Source organism: Monodon monoceros, unplaced genomic scaffold (genome assembly GCF_005190385.1).
Source record: "Monodon monoceros isolate NGI ecotype Baffin Bay Population unplaced genomic scaffold, NGI_Narwhal_1 Super_Scaffold_18, whole genome shotgun sequence".
NCBI classification, from domain to species: Eukaryota; Metazoa; Chordata; class Mammalia; order Artiodactyla; family Monodontidae; genus Monodon; species Monodon monoceros.
The window spans coordinates 116589450-116608598 of record NW_021703774.1 but is presented as its reverse complement, the minus strand read 5'-3'; the positions used below and the strand labels follow the sequence as shown (position 1 = coordinate 116608598).

The following is a 19149-nucleotide window of genomic DNA, read 5'->3' as shown; positions in this document are numbered from 1 at the left end:
GGCTAAGAAATAAGACTGGTCTGAAAATCCCTACCAGTATTTTTCATTATCTGAAGTCCTTTTTTAAGAAATTCTAAGCACCACTGTATTCAAAAAAGAATGATAACTTTCATATCTGCTGTCAGCTCCAAAGCTCCCCTTAATGCCTCCACCTCCTGCCATCATATTCACTAGTTGAAAAGAAAATAAAGGTGGTAGAAGGAGGAAACAAGGATAGGAAGATGAAAGATGGAAACAGCACTGTCTTTTGCAGAGGATTTCTGAAGGTCTTTCCTAGGTAATGATGTGCCCTTACCTGCACCTGTGTCAATCTCCACCTTCCTTGAGTGCTTCTCTCCTCTGTCTGCACTGCTAACACCAGACTCAGAGTCATAGTGGCAGTGGCAGCCAGGACCCACATCTTCAGCTACTACCTGTCCAACTGATTGGAGACCATATAAAATATCAAAAGGTGTTTAAAACAGGTCATGGGAACATTGTAAGTGGAACAGCAGCAAGTGGGATTAATTTAAAAGCATTCACATTAAAATATGACTCTTTTTAACATTTATTAAGATTAAACAGAGTTCAAGCTATGATTTCAAAAAGAAAACACAATAGAAGATCATGAAGTAAAGAAATCCATGTAAAGAAATACTTGCATTAAAAAAAAACAAGGCAACAGCCAGAAGAAGTGATGGATTTGCCAAATACACATGCAATGAGATGACTGGAAAGGAGTTTAGTTGCCTTTTGCTTTTTAGAAACATGTTATGGCTTTTATAATCCCAATCATCACTGTTCTATTAGATTTCTAAAACTACCAGAACTGACTATAATATAAGCATTTCATCCATTAGTAGATTTTAGTGATTTGACCCCAATACTCACTCCATGTGACCAGAGCAAAAAAGCTATTGCATGATTCTTATAAATTTGACAGTAAAAGCTGTTGTAGAGATTCCTGTTATCTCTGAACTTTAGGAACACAAAGACCTAAGAAGTTCAAGTCCCATACTAACTGTGTCAGCTTGGGTGAGTTCCTTGGCCTAAGCCTAAGCCTCAGTTTACCCATCTGTCAAAAAGAGATATCTACTCAGTTGTTATATTGGGAGGATTAAATGAAATAATACCTGTAGAACATGCTTATATTTCACTTATTAGCAAGTGCCTGAGCACCTAATAAATAATAATAGATGATAAAATGATGAGCATGTCTATTATAAGTATTATCGCCCAACCTGATAATTCTCGACAACACTTTAATATCCATTAACTTTGACTTTAGTGTCTGACACATCCCTGTCTATATCCCTTGCCTATCATCTGATGACCTGTGTCTCTAAATCCCTGACATCTTTCATTATACCACCTCCTGGTTAACAAAAGTTCACTCAAATAACACTAGACCTAGATTTGCCCTCCTAGATAAGAGCACAGTTTCTCCAAAATACCCTTTCCCCCCTCCCTCCCTCCCTCACTATCTCTCCCTTTCCTTCTCTACCTACCTTCTCTCTTCCTTTCTTGCTTTCTTTCCTCTCAGATATTCTGAGCAATTTGGTCCAAAGACTACTTCAAGAAAAAACACAACTAGAATGTGGTCCCTTGCTCAGTTTAAGGTGGATTGCTAAGGAGCAGTTAGTTACTTACTGATCCCGCTGTGTTTGGAAACAAATAGTGAAATATCTGCCTCATGTGGCTTTTGGAGAAAAAATGGAATGACTTAACTATAGTAATCTTAAGAGAACAAACATGGAAATGAAAAGAGGTGCATCACATAGTTCCAATGTGTTCTCTTTAAAAAAAATTTTGAACGTCAGTTTTCCTCATTCATCCAATACACCAAATAAAAAATGTCTTTTACAGTAATTTAAAGATGACATCAACTCATGAAACTTAGGTTATAGTTGGATTTTTTTAAAACCAAGTCAACCTTTAGTTTAGTAACTTTATAACACAGTACCTATAAGTTAAATATCACCTTACCCACAGCACTGTATAACTAGAGAGTTTAAATAGTGTTTTAGGTCTTTGTGTATAAATCTGCTTTGCTGACTAAGCAATAGAAATCCCAAGGATGGTAGGCAGGAGAGTGGGAGCAAGCCTGATTTGGTATCAATTACTGAAGCTTTGTTTCATCAGAGCCAACAGGACATCTAGGTTTCTCCCCCAAGTAGCCCACAGGCTAAAAAAAAATATGGTTTATTTTACAAATATTGAATCATTATGTTGTACACCTGAAATTAATATAATGCTGTATGTCAATTATACATCAATTGAAAATTTTTTCAACATGGTTTACAAAAATAATAATAAACAATTAGCAGCTATTGAACCAAAAGACTATTCTAAGAAGCCAAACAATACTAGCATAATCTGAAAATTACAACTCACTCAGAATTGCCTGAAGCATGTAATCCTTCTGTCTCAGGACTGTAATCACCACTTGCCCGTGTCAGCTGGCTTGCCCCTGGAGGGTTAGGCTTTGGAAGTCGATGAGAGCCTGGACAGTAAGGTGCTGCCTGCTTCAGATTCAGCAAGAATGGGACACTGGCCTGAGCATTAAGGATTTATTAGGTGTGAGATAAGAAAAGACCCCACCTGGTCATTTTTTTCTCAGATGTTCTTCTGAAACTGAAACTTAAAAGCAAGACCTTGGCCAGTGTCTGACTTTGACTGTTTTCCACCTACAGTAAAGGAGGACTATGCATGCTGAGACTCCCATGCCAGCAATGTGACACATCACCCTGTTTCCTCTATCTATTTAGCCCTTCATCCCTCAAGGCTCCGCTCCTTCACCTTGCTATAAAGATGACCATTAAAAGCAAAGAGAGTTGTCAGTTCCCACAGCATCTGTAGCAAAATGGAAGAGGCTCAGAGAATTTCACAGAAAAATACTTTTTCCATTCAAATGATATAGGATATTTCAAGATGTTTTTAAAATACCAAAATATTATTGCATTCCAATGTGAGCTTTTTTTATTATGAAAACAAACATATTTTAAAATAATATAGACATTGTACTTCCCCAAAATATGAAAATAGTACATATTCACTACTTAAAGCTTGAAACAATAAAAAGTACAGAGAGGAAAACAAAAATATCCTAGTTTCACCACTCAGAAACAAATACTAGTTAACATTTTGGCAGATTTCTCAGTACCTTTTACTCTTACTTAGATGACATTTTGTATCCCATTTTATTCATTTAGCAATATATTGTGACTATATCCACATATCATTAAATAAGAACTATTCTTCAATAACTGCACAGAATATTCTAATAAGGTTTTACTAAAATTTGGCTAACCAACTGCCTAGTGTTAAATATTCAATTATTTCCATTTTTGTGATTAAAAAGCTACTTAAAATACTACTTATAATTATTTTATTATTTCTGACTATTGCCTTAGGATAAACTGTTGGAACTGGAATTGCTGGGTCAAAGAGCATGATAATTTTTAGAAGCTTTTGATATATGTTTCTCTTTGTACTTCAAAAAAGGAGGTATCAATTAACAATTTCACCTATAATGATGAGAGGCCTTACGTCCCTGTACTATTGCTGACAGTTCTCAATTTCCACCAATTCTTTCTAAATTTGATAATTTAGTTATTGAAAAGTGGTAGCAAGGATATGGTTTGCAATATTAGTAGGCAAGCTTTCCAAACTCATTCCCTCTCCTCTGCTTGCTTTGAAACTACACAAATTGTTCCCATCTTAAAACATGCTAAGAAGAATAACTGAGGCAGAAGAATGGATAAGTGACGTGGAAGATAAAATAGTGGAAATAACTACCGCACAGCACAATAAAGAAAAAAGAATGAAAAGAATTGAGGACAATCTCAGAGACCTTTGGGACAACATTAAATGCACCTACATTTGAATTATAGGGGTCCCAGAAGAAGAGGAGAAAAAAAAGGGATTGAAAAACTATTTGAAGAGATTATAGTTCACAACTTCTCTAATATGGGTAAGGAAATAGTCAATCAATTCCAGGAAGCGCAGAGAGTCCCATACAGGATAAATCCAAGGAGAAACACACTAAGACACATATTAATCAAACTATCAAAAATTAAATACAAAGAAAAAATATTAAAAGCAGCAAGGGAAAAGCAACAATTAACATACAAGGGAATCCCCATAACCATCTTTCGGCAGAAACTCTGCAAGCCAAAAGGGAGTGGCAGGACATATTTAAAGTGATGAAAGGGAAAAACCGACAACCAAGATTACCCAGCAAGGATCTCATTCAGATTCGATGGAGAAATGAGCACCTTTACAGATAAGCAAAAGGTAAGAGAATTCAGAACCACCAAACCAGCTCTACAACAAATGCGAAAGGAACTTCTCTAGGCAGGAAACACAAGAGAAGGAAAAGACTTACAATGACAAACCCAAAACAATTAAGAAAATGGTAATAGGAAAAAACATATCGATAATTACCTTAAATGTAAATGGATTAAATGCTCTAACCAAAAGACATACACTGGCTGAATGGACACAAAAACAAGGCCCACATATAGGCTGTCTACAGGAGACCCACTTCAGACCTAGGGACACATACAGACTGAAAGTGAGGGGATGGAAAAAGATATTCCATGCAAATGGAAATCAAAAGAAAGCTGAAGTAGCAATTCTCATATCAGACAGAACAGACTTTAAAATAAAGACTATTTCAAGAAACAAAGAAGGACACTAGAGAATGATCAAGGGATCAATCCAAGAAGAAGATATAACAATTGTAAATATTTATGCACCCAACATAGGAGTACCTCAATACATAAGGCAAATGCTAACAGCCGTAAAAGGGGAAACTGACAGTAACACAATCATAGTACGGGACTTTAACACCCCACTTTCACCAATGGACAGATCATCCAAAATGAAAATAAATAAGGAAACACAAGCTTTAAATGCTACATTAAACAAGATGGCCTTAATTGATATTTATAGGACATTCCATCCAAAAACAACAGGATACACTTTCTTCTCAAATGCTCATGGAACATTCTCCAGGATAGACCATATCTTGGGTCACAAATCAAGCCTTGGTAAATTTAAGAATATTTAAATTGTTTCAAGTATCTTTTCCAACCACAATGCTATGAGACTAGATATCAATTACAGGAAATAATCTGTAAGAAATACAAACACATGGAAGCTAAACAACACACTACTTAGTAACCAACAGATCACTGAATAAATCAAAGAGGAAATAAAAAAATACCTAGAAACAAATGACAATGAAAACACGATGACCCAAAACCTATGGGATGCAGCAAAAGCAGTTCTAAGAAGGAAGTTTATACCAATACAATCCTACCTTAAGAAACAAAAAACATCTCAAATAAACAAACTAACCTTACACCTAGAGCAATTAGAGAAAGAAGAACAAAAAACCCCCAAAGTTAGCAGAAGGGCAGAAATCATAAAGATGAGATCAGAAATAAATGAAAAAGGAATAAAGGAAACAATAGCAAAGATCAATAAAACTAACAGCTGGTTCTTGAGAAGATAAAAAAATTTGATAAACCATTAGCTGGTCTCATCAAGAAAAAAACGGAGAAGATTCAAATCATTAGAATTAGAAATGAACAAGGAGAAGTAACAAGTTACACTGCAGAAATACAACGGATCATGAGAGATTTCTACAAGCAAATATATGCCAATAAAATGGACAACCTGGAAGAAATGGACAAATTCTTAGAAAAGCACAACCTTCCAAGACTGAACCAGAAAGGAATAGAAGATATAAACAGACCAATCACAAGCACTGAAATTGAAACTGTGATTTAAAATCTTCCAACAAACAAAAATCCAGGACCAGATGGCTTCACAGGCAAATTCTATCAAAAATTTAGAGAAGAGCTAACACCTATCCTTCTCAAACTCTTCCAAAATATAGCAGAGGGAGGAACACTCCCAAACTCATTCTACAAGCCCACCATCACCCTGATACCAAAACCAGACAAAGATGTCACAAAAAAAGAAAACTACAGGCCAATAACACTGATGAACATAGATGCAAAAATCCTCAACAAAATACTAGCAAACAGAATCCAACAGCACATTAAAAGGATCATACACCATGATCCAGTGGGGTTTATCCCAGGAATGCAAGGATGCTTCAATATACACAAATCAATCAATGTGATAAACCATATTAACAAATTGAAGGAGAAAAAACATATAATCATCTCAATAGATGCAGGAAAAGCTTTTGACAAAATTCAACACCCATTTATGATAAAAACCCTGCAGAAAGTAGGCATAGAGGGAACTTTCCTCAACATAATAAAGGCCATATATGACAAACCCACAGCCAACATCATTCTCAATGGTGAAAAACTGAAACCATGTCCACTAAGATCAGGAACCAGACAAGGCTGTCCATTCTCACCACTATTATTCAACATAGTTTTGGAAGTTTTAGCCACAGCAATCAGAGAAGAAAAAGAAATAAAAGGAATCCAAATCAGAAAAGAAGATGTAAAACTGTCACTGTTTGCAGATGACATGATACTATACATAGAGAATCCTAAAGATGCTACCAGAAAACTACTAGAGCTAATCAATGAATTTGGTAAAGTAGCAGGTTATAAAATTAATGCACAGAACTCTCATGCATTCCTCTACACTAATGATGAAAAATCTGAAAGAGAAATTAAGGAAACAGTCCCATTTACCACTGCAACAAAAAGAATAAAATATCTAGGAATAAACCTACCTAAGGAGACAAAAGACCTGTATGGAGAAAACTATAAGACAATGATGAAAGAAATTAAAGATGATACAAACAGATGCAGAGATATTCCATGGTCTTGGATTGGAAGAATCAACATTGTGAAAATGACTCTACTACCCAAAGCAATCTACAGATTCAATGCAATGCCTATCAAACTACCAATGGCATTCTTCACAGAACTAGAACAAAAACTTTCACAATTTGCATGGAAACACAAAAGACCCTGAATAGCCAAAGCAATCTTGAGAAAGAAAAATGGAGCTGGAGGAATCAGGCTCTCAGACTCCAGACTATACTACAAAGCTACAGTAATCAAGACAGTATGGTACTGGCACAAAAACAGAAATATAGATCACTGGAACAGGATAAAAAGCCCAGAGACACACCCACGCACATATGGTCACCTTATCTTTGATAAAGGAGGCAATAATATACAATGCAGAAAAGACAGCCACTTCAATAAGTGGTGCTGGTTAAACTGGACAGCTACATGTAAAAGAATGAAATTAGAACACCCCCTAACAAACACCATACACAAAAATAAACTCAAAACAGATTAAAGACTTAAATGTAAGGCCAGACACTATAAAACTCTTAGAGGAAAACATAGGCAGAACACTCCATGACATAAATCATAGCAAGATCATTTTTGACCCACCTCTGAGAGAAATGGAAATAAAAACAAAAATAAACAAATGGGACCTAATGAAACTTAAAAGCTTTTGCACAGCAAAGGAAACCATAAACAAGACAAACAGACAACCCTCAGAATGGGAGACAATATTTGCAAACGAAGCAACTGACAAAGGATTAATCTCCAAAATATACAAGCAGCTCATGCAGCTCAATATCAAAAAATCAAACAACACAATCCAAGAATGGGCAGAAGACCTAAATAGACATTTTTCCAAAGATATAGAGATTGCCAACAAACACATGAAAGGATGCTCAACATCACTAATCATTAGAGAAATGCAAATCAAAACTACAATGAGGTATCACCTCACACTGGTCAGAATGGCCATCATCAAAAAATGTACAAACAGTAAATGCTGGAGAGAGTGTGGAGAAAGGGAACCCTCTTGCACTGTTGGTGGGAATGTAACTTGATACAGCCAGTATGGAGAACAGTATGGAGGTTCCTCAAAAACTAAAAATTGAACTACCATACAACCAAGCAATCCCACTACTGGGCATATACTCTGAGAAAACTATAATTCAAAAAAATTCATGTATCACAATGTTCATTGGAGCTCTATTTACAATAGCCAGGACATGGAAGCAACCTAAGTGTCCATCGACAGATGAATGGATAAAGAAGATGTGGCACATATATACAATGGAATATTACTCAGCCATAAAAAGAAACCAAATTGATTTGTTTGTAGTGAGGTGGATGGAGCAAGAGGCCGTCATACAGAGTGAAGTAAGTCAGAAAGAGAAAAACCAATACCATATGCTAACACATATATATGGAATCTAAAAAAAAATAAATTGTTCTGAAGAACCTAGGGGCAGGACAGGAATAAAGACACCGACATAGAGAATGGACTTCAGGACATGGAGAGGGGGAAGGGTAAGCTGGCAGGAAGTGAGAGAGTAACGTGAACATATATACACTACCAAAGGTAAAACATATTGCTAGTGGGAAGCAGCTGCATAGCACAGGGAGATCACCTCAGTGCTTTGTGTCCACCTAGAGAGGTGGGAGGGAGATGCAAGAGGGAGGAGATATGGGGATATATGTATATGTATAGCTGATTCAATTTGTTATACAGCAGAAACTAACACACCATTGTAAAGCAATTATATGCCAATAAATATGTTTTTTTAAAAAATCCTAAGTATCTTGAGCAATTCTATATGAGAAGAACGTTTTGCCAAGAACTTTTCATTTGAATTTTAAGAACATAAGAAGGCAATAAAAGCTGAGTAAATATATATGCAGGTTTATTCCAAGTTCCCAGTCACCTTGAAAACTATGCATGTTCTTTGATCATTCTTTGTGTAGCCAATCAATTATCTTCCCAACAACTCACTATGACAAAATTCATGACTTACATCATCTACCTATACAGTAAAGATGTTCCTGTGTTACCTTTGTCATTGAAACATTGCTTACAAAGATCCAGGATTAATCACAACTCAAGACCACAGCTGTTCGAAGATAACATACTCAGAAAGCTAAATTCTATCCTCCACACAGTAGCAAGAATCTTTTCAAAACTTTCAGCTCATGTCATTTGTATGCACTAATTTTTCCAATGGCTTCCTACCTCAGAATAAACTCCTCCCAATGGCATATAAGTTTTTCCCTCTGGCCTCATTTCCTCCAGTCTCTGCCTTGTCCATTCTGCTCCTGTCACACTGACCTCCTTCCAAATTCTTCACTCAACAACGATGCTCCCAGTTTAGACTCTGTGCATTTGCTGGGCCTTCTGCTTCCTGTGCTCCTTCTTCACATGACAGAGTGGCTCACCCCCGCACCTCATTCTGGTCTTTGCTCAAATGTCCCCTCACTGAGAGAGGACAGCCCTAAAAAATACTACCCCTTCCTCAAACCATCACTCTATGTCCTTACCTTGACTTTCTTTTCTGCTAGCACTTAGCCCAGATGCCCCATTACATGTTTATCTTTCACTTGTTAGGCACATCTCCTCCTCAAATATAAGCTCCCATATAGGGAAGGACTTCGTTATGTTCACACCAGGAACAGTGTGGCATAAAGCAGATACCTAACAAATATTTCAGAAGAAATCTATTGAAACAAACAGCTATATGCTTTCACAATTCATTCAGAAATTGTATTTAGACTGCAACTCATAACACGTGATTTTCTTGTTCTTTCATCGAGACCATTCTATCCTGCCTATGGGATGATAAAATTGCATTTTACTTTAGTCCTAACAGTTTTTAGGTCTATATTACCTGGCCAAGCACCATGACTTCCGCTGATTCATATGTAAAAGTATAAAATGCCTACTTCTACATACATTTTACTTTATACTATATGATACTTTATTCTTAATATATTATTTATATTCATAATGTATAAATTATATTAATTTCACAAATCCACATGAATTGTTCCATCATTAGAACACCATGTGTCACAATGCATTAAGACAGCTTAAACTAAAAATAACAGAGAAAAATAAACACACGAAAATAACACTATGCCCTATAATACTGAATTAACTCTCAAGGGCACTACCTCATTGTAGCTAGCAATTATAATCTTTTACCTTACCCACTTCACTGCATATGACACATCTTTTATATAAATTCACCTGATTTGTTGGTGGACTGGACAAAGCCCAATTAAGTGTGACATATTATAAAATAGAAGGAAGTTATCGTTTTATGTTATCAGCCTGAAAGGTAAGAAGGCATTGACTGTAGTACTTTACAAATTTATCCATTGCTATGATCTTAAGTGAAAACAATTCAGATTAAGTTGTATTAACTTAGACTCAACAAAACATCATTCATTGTACATCATTTTTTCAGCCCATAGACTTATTCTTAACATAATCACAATTTTTATTCTAGGTCTAGTTGAAATTGATTAATTCAGTGCTATACAAAATGAGATAGAATCTTTTACACATTATCTCAGTCCCCATTTCACTGCAATCTAAGGTTCTAATCAGGGAGCTAAATAAAATACACACGTTTCAATCTTCACCAGCCTTCTGATCTAACTCATATAAGCTGTGACCTAAATGACCTTCATTTCAAGCACATAACTTTGATTCTATCCCTCTCTCCCTCAGCCACCTAACTGAAGGCTCAGTTAAGGAGGAGGAACCACCGTAACCTCTTTGCTTGGCATCAATATCAATATAACTCACGATACTTTCAAGACCTGGTTTATTTTATCTGAAATTTTCTTAGGAATATAAAGGCTTTTGAGAATATCTGTCACTTCCTTTAGTCTATTATTCTAAATATTTACAAATTTATTGCATCATTTCCTTGAGTTTATTTTAAAAACATTAGCACCCAGCTGTCATAATCTACTAATCCTTAGGTTTTGATACCATAATCCTTCTACATCGTTCTGAATATTTTACATGGTCTTTGTTTTATTTTGCTTATTAATATCTTATTTTCCACTGTACTTTATTCACTCTGCCTCTGGGCCTCTGTAATCCAGAAATTTTGTTCTTTTGTGGAAGATGGACCATAGAACAAATCTACCAGTTCTTACACAGAAGGCAACATATTTTTAAGAAAAGTTGCAAAGTTATGATACTAAGGCAATACAATGGCATAACATACACAGTAAATAAGAATAAAAGTACAGTTATATATGCTGATATAAAAAGATATTCAGGATACAGTGTTAAGTGAAAAAAGCAAGTTGTAAAACAAAAATGTATCATGTTTCCATCTGTATATAAAAATAAGGTCTGTATATATATAATATATGAATGCACTTATATGTGTGTGTATATAGAGAAAATTTTCTGGAATCATGCACACAAAAAAACTTTTCCACAGTTATCTATCTCTCAGGAAAAATAATAAAGGCCAGGGAAGGAAGCCTTTAGCTTTCATCTTATTCTCATCTGTTCTGCATTGTATAAACTTTTCAACCAATCATTTCTAAGAAAAATTTTTTTTTCAAAAACCTTAAAATGTCTATTACCTTTGATCCAAAAAGTAAACTTCTTGGAACCTAGCCTAAGAAAATAATTATTAATTTCAAATTATCGTAGGTAATAAGATACTAGAGTACTACTAGTAGTAGTAAAAATAGGAAAAATAGGGAAATATTTAAATTATGAACAAACCACAGAATGGAATAATACACAGACATTAAACATATTCATGAAGATTACATAATAACATAAAAATACTTATGGTATAAGGTTAAGAATAAAAAGCAAAATATAACATTTTATGGAAATATGAAAACATAACTTGTAAACTCTAACTTTAGAAATAAAAAGACTGACCATATGTTATAGGTGATTTTTGTGTGTGATAAATCTGCAGATAATTTTAAGCCCTCTTTTCTCTGTTTTCTAAGTGTATTTCATAAGCTGTTAATGAAAAATAAACACTGATAAAGAGGTTTGGTACATATATTAGAGCATAAGAGAGATAAATAATCATAAACGTTGCCATCTAGTGTTGAACTCACCTCAATGAAAAGATAATAACAAAATGTTTTAAAATTATAGATGTCATCAAGTCAAGAACACAAGTTTCCCATAATAGTTGAGAAAAATAATAAACCTATATACTCTTCATTTCACAAATCCAGAGGGGGGAAAAAAAACCCACTCTCGGGCTTCCCTGGTGGCGCAGTGGTTGAGAGTTTGCCTGCCGATGCAGGGGACATGGGTTCGTGCCCCAGTCCGGGAAGATCCCACATGCCGCAGAGCGGCTAGGCCCATGAGCCATGGCCGCTGGGCCTGCACGTCCGGAGCCTGTGCTCCGCAATGGGAGAGTCCACAACAGTGAGAGGCCCGAGTACCACAAAAAAACCTCACTCTCTTCCAAGTGATATGATCCTAGTCGAATACTTCTATTATTCTATCTATCCCCTAATTTCAACCTATATCATATGCATCTTATTTTACAAAAAGTTGTCTACTTCCATAAATCCAGGTAAACAATCTAGTTTTCTGAAGTGGAAATAAAAGAAATACTAGTAATAACGTCAATGTTGCTACTGAACTTTAACATCTGTACCTTTTTGGTCAGCAGTTTGCCAAATTGTACAAATTTTCTAGATTATACATTACATGTACCAGAATTGAATGATAAAATCCAAGATCAAAAATTTGAATTATTTTATAAAAGGGCTTCAAATGTATGTTAATAAGAATCTTTACTCACATATGGCAAAATCATTTTGAAAATGTTGGGGGTCTTAATGTTATAATTCTAAGGCAGAGGTTGGCAAACTTTTTCTGTAAAGGGCCAAACAGTGAATCCTTAGGGCTTCGTGGGCCATAGGGTCTCTGTTGCAACTACTTAACTCTGCCCTTGTAGAGCAAAAGCAGCCACTAAGAATATGTAAATAAATAAGCATGACTCTAGTCCAATAAAACTTTATTTTCTGGCACTGAAATGTGAATTTAATATAATTTTCAATATCACATATTCTTCTTCTTTTGATTTTTTCCAACCTTTTAAAAATGAAAGAAAAGAAAAGAGAAAAAAACATTCTTCACTCACAGGCAATACAAAAAGAAAAGGTGGTAGGCCAGATTTGGCTTGTGGGCTGAAGTTTGTCAAACTGCTCATTCTAGAGTTTTTGTTTAACGTATTCCAAGGTTATATCCCTTGCTACTTCCTGCTGTTTGGCATGCTTTATCCTCCTCCATTCCACCTTCAAAATCTTATCTAACCTTTAAAGCCTTCCTCAAATATGTCCTTCACGAAAACTTTCAAGGTGACTTCATCAAATGAGTCTTCTCCTCCTTTGAAGCCCCGTAACATTTGTACCTTCTCTGGTTTTACATGTGACTACTGACCTTGTCCAGTTATTGGCATGCCAAACCTTCCTCTTAACATTTTATGGAAGGAACCCTCTCTTACACATTTCTTATTGACCACAGTGCATAGTAGAAGGTTAATGATAATGACTGAATGGAAAGATAACTATTCAACATCCTCAATTCTTAGCTGTAGGCACCAGTGGTTTAATAACAGCTTTTAAGTTTCTAAAATAAATGTTATAGACATTAAAAGCATTCATAAGTTTTCAAACGCAGATGAATTTTAGTACTATTAAAATGTGACAACAAATTTTACCTTGGAGTCAAAAAGAATTCCCACCATGTTGGCAGGGTAGACAGATGGGAGAGATTAGGGAAAGGCCCGAGATACAAGTTATAGGGCACAGCGTACTATGTGAGAGCCAAATAGCTGCAGGCACAACCGGCCATCCACAGGACACAACTCAATCCTTTAACTGTCCTCCTAAAGTTGAGAAAAGTATCAGACCTTCCATGTGTGTAAGGTACTGGGGCCTGATCATCCTAGGACATGCTTCAAGACTTTCTATGTCAAATGGAACTGTCTAACACACCCAAGAAACCCCTGGATCAGAAAGTTACTCAGTTTCAGAGAACTTAAAGTGCAGTTTGGCGTTTTCTATGAAATTTTTATTTAACTATAAATTCCTATTGCACAGAGAAAATTGGAAACCTTTAGAAACTGGCACCACTCTCCCTGAATTCAAATCCTAGGAATGCTTCTTATTAGCTGTATGATGCTTGACATCTTACTTAACCTCTACAAACCACAGTTTTGTCATCTGTAAAAAGGAGATAATGATAATAGAACCTAACTCATGGGGATATTGGGCTGTTGTGAGGATTAGACGAGTTAATATATGTAAGTGTTTAGCACTGGCACATAGCAAGCACCTATCAATGTTAGCTACGTATACATATAAATGCATATTTGGATAAGAACAAATAGCATTGCTGATACTAAATAACTTCTAAAAAGCTACACATACCCTTGCCTTCAGACATGTATTGTGTTTTATTTGATTCTTGAGATAGAACTGTCATAGGAAGGAATTTACAGAAAATAGGAAACAGGCTACTTAAGAATTATCAAGTAATTTTTTAAATGCAATAAAGGAAAACAACAAGCTGAAAATACATGTATGATCATGTGACACAGAGAGAAATAGGAAAAAATTGAATCCCTCCGGCATTATCACAATAGTATTTCCCAAGCTTTGGCAGAGTGCAATGACCAAGATCAGCTTCCATGCATAGAGACAATGGCAGGTCAACTCAATGGCCATACTTACCACCTTTATCCATCCTACGGGGACCTGCCTTTTTGTCCTTCACCTTAGCAGCGCTTCCTTCCCAAAGGTTACTCTTACTCTTTTCCTTGTCTTCCTTGGAAACATGTTCCCTGGACTTCTCAGATAAGCCCTCTGCAATCACTCGGGTTCCTTTCTCTGCTTCTTCTTCAAGAACATTCTCCAAGTTTTCCTCTATTGGCAGAGGCTTGGTCTCCACATCTACTTTTATTATTTCTTGGTCTTCAATTTCGATTTCTAGAGAATTCTCAAGTGGAAGGTGGGTTTTTCCTGGCTCATCATTTTCACTCAACTCCTGGGAAGATGGACTTCGGACACTTTCATTTGGACTGTTTTCAGTGTGGGCTTCCCTGTCCCCCAGTGCAGATTCATCCTCACTGCAACTAGAATATGGGTGACTTTTGGATGAGGTTGATGAAGCAGTTCTTATATCTACAAAAATTAAAAATGACAACATCATTGCTTGTCCATAAAGGGAAATTTAATAATAATAATTGTGGGAATTATGCTAGTAATTAATCATACTAAAATTTTTAATATAGTTTAGCAGATTTGATACCCTTTCCCCATATAGTCCACATAATCGTCATGATAAAGAAAGACCTACGTAATCTGTGAGTCTATACAATTTTCAATACGAAGTCGTATTTAACTGAAAACCAGTTGTATTTGTTTATTTGTTGAAAGCCATTTCACTGGAAAACCTTCGTTAGTATCTATTTTGTTATAGAAGAAATTGAATAATCTTTCACTTGTTCAGCAAGAGCACTTATCTCGTTATCATCTTGGATGTATCCACAGTATTCTCTGTGCATAAAGTTTAAATTTTTATCTACTGTAACACCCGCCATACTGGTACACCCTGGTAGCTCGGTATGGTAAGAATATCTATGCATTTGCATAGTACCTAGATACTTAATACTTTGAGATAATGCTTGTGTGCGTGTGTCTGTGTGCATGTGTGTGTGTGTGTGAGATCTGGTCTTTTTTATGGGTTCCCCAGAAGCAGACACTGAGATGAGGACTCATGTTCCAGTGATGTATTAAAAATATGCTCCAAGAGAAACTCTTCTGGGTGTGGGTAAAGCAGGGCAGGGCAGGGAAGAAGTCAATCAAGAGAGCTATTTCAAGCAACATCTCAGCCTCAGCCTGATCCCCTGGGAACCTCTGAAGTCTAAATTATATTAGAATTTTTCTTCCCTTGAGGAAGGAGCTGGGCTTCCATACTCTGCTCCAGTCAGACATAGCTACAGGCCACCCTGGGGGGAACATGAACTCTTGGCACTCCCTTGCTCTTTGTGCCTGAGGGTGAAGCAAACCCAGTAGCCCAGGGCTGTCCTCTGAAGAAGACAGAGGATGCAGAAGCTGGAGATGGACATACAGAATCGGCAAAAGAGATTCTAGGATATCTATGCAGTACATTGATGTGATGCTACAGACATGCAGTCTGGAAACTTACCAGAGCCAAAAATGGTTTCGTATTTATTACCCACAAAAACTTTTTGAAATCTCCAAGAAAGTAACACACACACACTGACTCTGTAAGGAAGATGCACTGCCTTGGGCCAGAAAAATACAAACTTGCCTTTCATTTTTTTTAGCCAAATAGACCTGTGTTTATAATTTTTTTACACAATATATTTTTCAAATGAAATAGCCCATACTTACAAGCTGCTTAGCTTTCTTGTTTGCTCTTCTCTGTGTGCTTCTGATTCTTTTTTCTGTTTATGTTTTTTTCTGCTTGTCAGCTACCCAGATGGCTGTAGCAGCTGAGGCAGAGTTTAAGGGAAGAAATACCTGTCTTTACTCTTATCCTCTTCCCTCTAGCCCCAATGGCTCTCCATGACAGGGCTTAGCATTTTAAGTATAGTCACTGAGACATACTGAGTTCCCACAAAGATGTGAGAGATTCTACACAGCAGTAAAAAATAAACTCCAAAAAGCCTTTAAGCAACAGAACCCCTTAAGTACAATTCCATTTGTTCTTATCTTCCAACTACCTTGACAGGCACCAGATGACCACTGTTTCTCAAAGGAATCACACACTTCAGCCACTCATTCTTTATCTCCATTGTATAAGATCTGGATGTGCTGTCTCTCGGTGGGGAACGTACAGATCAAGGACAGTCGTTCTCTATCTTATTTGTACTAGTTCAGAAATTTCAGGGACTATGATTTCCCCCTCTCTTAAGCATTTCACATTTGTTTTTTAAAAAAGAAAAACAACTCCCAGTGTGCTAGTGGTTTGTTTGATCAGTGGTTTTCATTAATTGCACAATTAGCTAGGATACAATGTTATAATGGTTCTGCACGTCCAAAAATATCCGTATCTACCATCTGAATGTTGACACCAGGACTCTCGCTTTTGGCTCTGAGAGTTGTTCACATAATTTAAAAAATGAGTGCTCCTCTTTCTTTAGCAGCTTCTGTTAATTGTATTATTTTATTTCAAAGGCTGAAACATGCTCTGGTTCAATTTTGAGTCAGTCCTTAAGAAAGATCAGGTGAATGAATGGCCGCTGAGTGGCAAGGCTACCTGACCTCCCATAGAAACTCATTTCGGTTTTCAAATTTCTCTCTAACCTCCCTGTATAATTTCGTTTCACTCTCATTTCTCACTCTCATTTTCATACAGACACTGGGGCCAGGCTGTGCCTACAAAAAAGCTCAAAATGCTTTAGGGCCATGGAATGGGATTTTCAACACTAATTTTATTTATTCTCTTAGAAATAAAGTTTTTATGTGAAAACTTTTATATAAAGGAACATTTTATATAAAAGAATTTTAGGGTCGATATGTAAATTGTAATTTTTTTTTCATTAGGAGGGAAAAAGTTGTCTTGGAGGCATGTTAGGAAACAGCTCTGCCTCCTACCAAATTCCATTTATCTCTCCAGTGCTCCCTCCAGGTACTGATGCTAAGAATCTGCCCTTGGTCTTCATGGTAGGGACCTGATCTGCACCCAATGCCCGAGTCCTTGGCCAAAGCCAGTGTGTTTGGTGCCATGGCTCTACACCCTAAGCAGGATCTCTGACTTTTCTCTTTCCACATTCAATCAGTCCCCAATCCTTCACTGTTTTCTCTTTTCATGTCATCATAACTGTTCATTGATAACTATTCCTTCTTTTCTGTCACTACTATTTCACACAACATGAACTTGAGAGAAAATACTACGCTTTTCTGTAAGACAAACTTAGGTGTTCCAATCATGACTAAGCTACTCATTAGCTTTGACTTTGGTTATGCTACTTAACTTCTCTAAGGCTCTGTTTTCTTTGCTGTAAAATAGGAATCAATTCCAATTATTGCTCTCCATAAATCATTGCAGAAATTACATGATAAAAATTAATCTCACCAAATCAAATAATCATTGCTTTATGATTTTCAGTCTTCTTCTCTCTCTGATATCATACATGATAAGTACATTCTAATAAATTTCTTTCTTGTGATTTCACCCTGTATATCACATTAAGCATAGTAGTCACAGTTACCATTTATTGAGGAAAAAAATAAAACCTGATCATGATTATGCACCTACTCTGTACCAAGCACTGAGGTAAGCACTTTACAAACATCTCATTTAATCCCATGGAGTAGTTAGTTATCTTCTTTTTCTAGATCTAGAAAGTAAGGCCCACGGAAGTTAAATAATACCCAATGTCCATTAGCTATAAAGGAGCAATTTTTGTAAAATACCTCTTTTGTAATGACCCATTGTATTAAAACCAAGACCACTCTACCTGCCAAAAGGCCTTCAAACAGAGGGCACCCACTGTCATGAACCCACTATTGCTTCTCTTAGCTAGATTTCCACTGTTACCACTACAGATGACAAATGGAAAATTGTTTTACATATTCTACTATATATGTGTCAGTAATCTCCACTGTTTGCACTGCCTGCCTAGTCAATTTGATATACACCTGACCAAAGGTACCAACCGCACACACACATCCATAGTCAGCACCAGTCCAGCAAATTCAGGATGAACTCTGCTCTCTCTCCGTAACTGAGGTCCTGAGTTGTCCTCCATCTTCCTAGCCACTTACAGAGATTCATTCATTCACTAAATGCACATTGAGCACGTCCTACGTTTCAGGCAATGTTCTGGTATTGAGGACACAATGGAGTAAAAAGCAGGCCAGGTCCCTGCTTCCATAGAGATTACACACTCTAGACAGACATTGCTTCCTCTGGCATGAGTACAATAAATCAACTACACATATTTATTAAGGTATTTGTTCATTCTCTTAACAGTGACCATGGGTAGCTCTCTCAGAAGCTGTTATACTCTTATTGCGATCCATAGCTATGTAGTTTGTTTTGAACCAGTGACAAGTCCTGGCCTCAGTTTTCAATCATTCCTTCACCCACTAGCATGATGCATTGTTTTACTACAGTTTAAATTCATTATTTCCTCCACTAATGTCCTGATTTTAACTACTTTGTTTTTAGCTTACTAGCTTGAAGCCCATAGAGACACCTCGATTTAAGTTCACAAACTCAAATATGAAAATTCAGTTAAAAATTTAGATCACTCCAATAACACACCATGTATCTCAACCCAGTGGACCCAATACTGCTCTGAGTTCTAACACAAATTATGTCTCTTTGCCA

At 36.4% G+C, this 19149-nt stretch overlaps 1 protein-coding gene across 1 annotated transcript in view; it reads right to left on the bottom strand.

Moving 5' to 3' along the window:
• The window catches only part of ERICH3 (glutamate rich 3), a 101451-nt gene that overhangs the window by 7417 nt on the left and 74885 nt on the right, over positions 1-19149 (bottom strand). The window contains exons 15-16 of the mRNA XM_029226994.1: positions 14517-14966; positions 296-421 (exon numbers count right to left, since the gene is read on the bottom strand). Of these exons, the coding sequence (XP_029082827.1) occupies positions 296-421; positions 14517-14966 (576 nt within the window). The remainder of the gene's footprint in view (positions 1-295; positions 422-14516; positions 14967-19149) is intronic.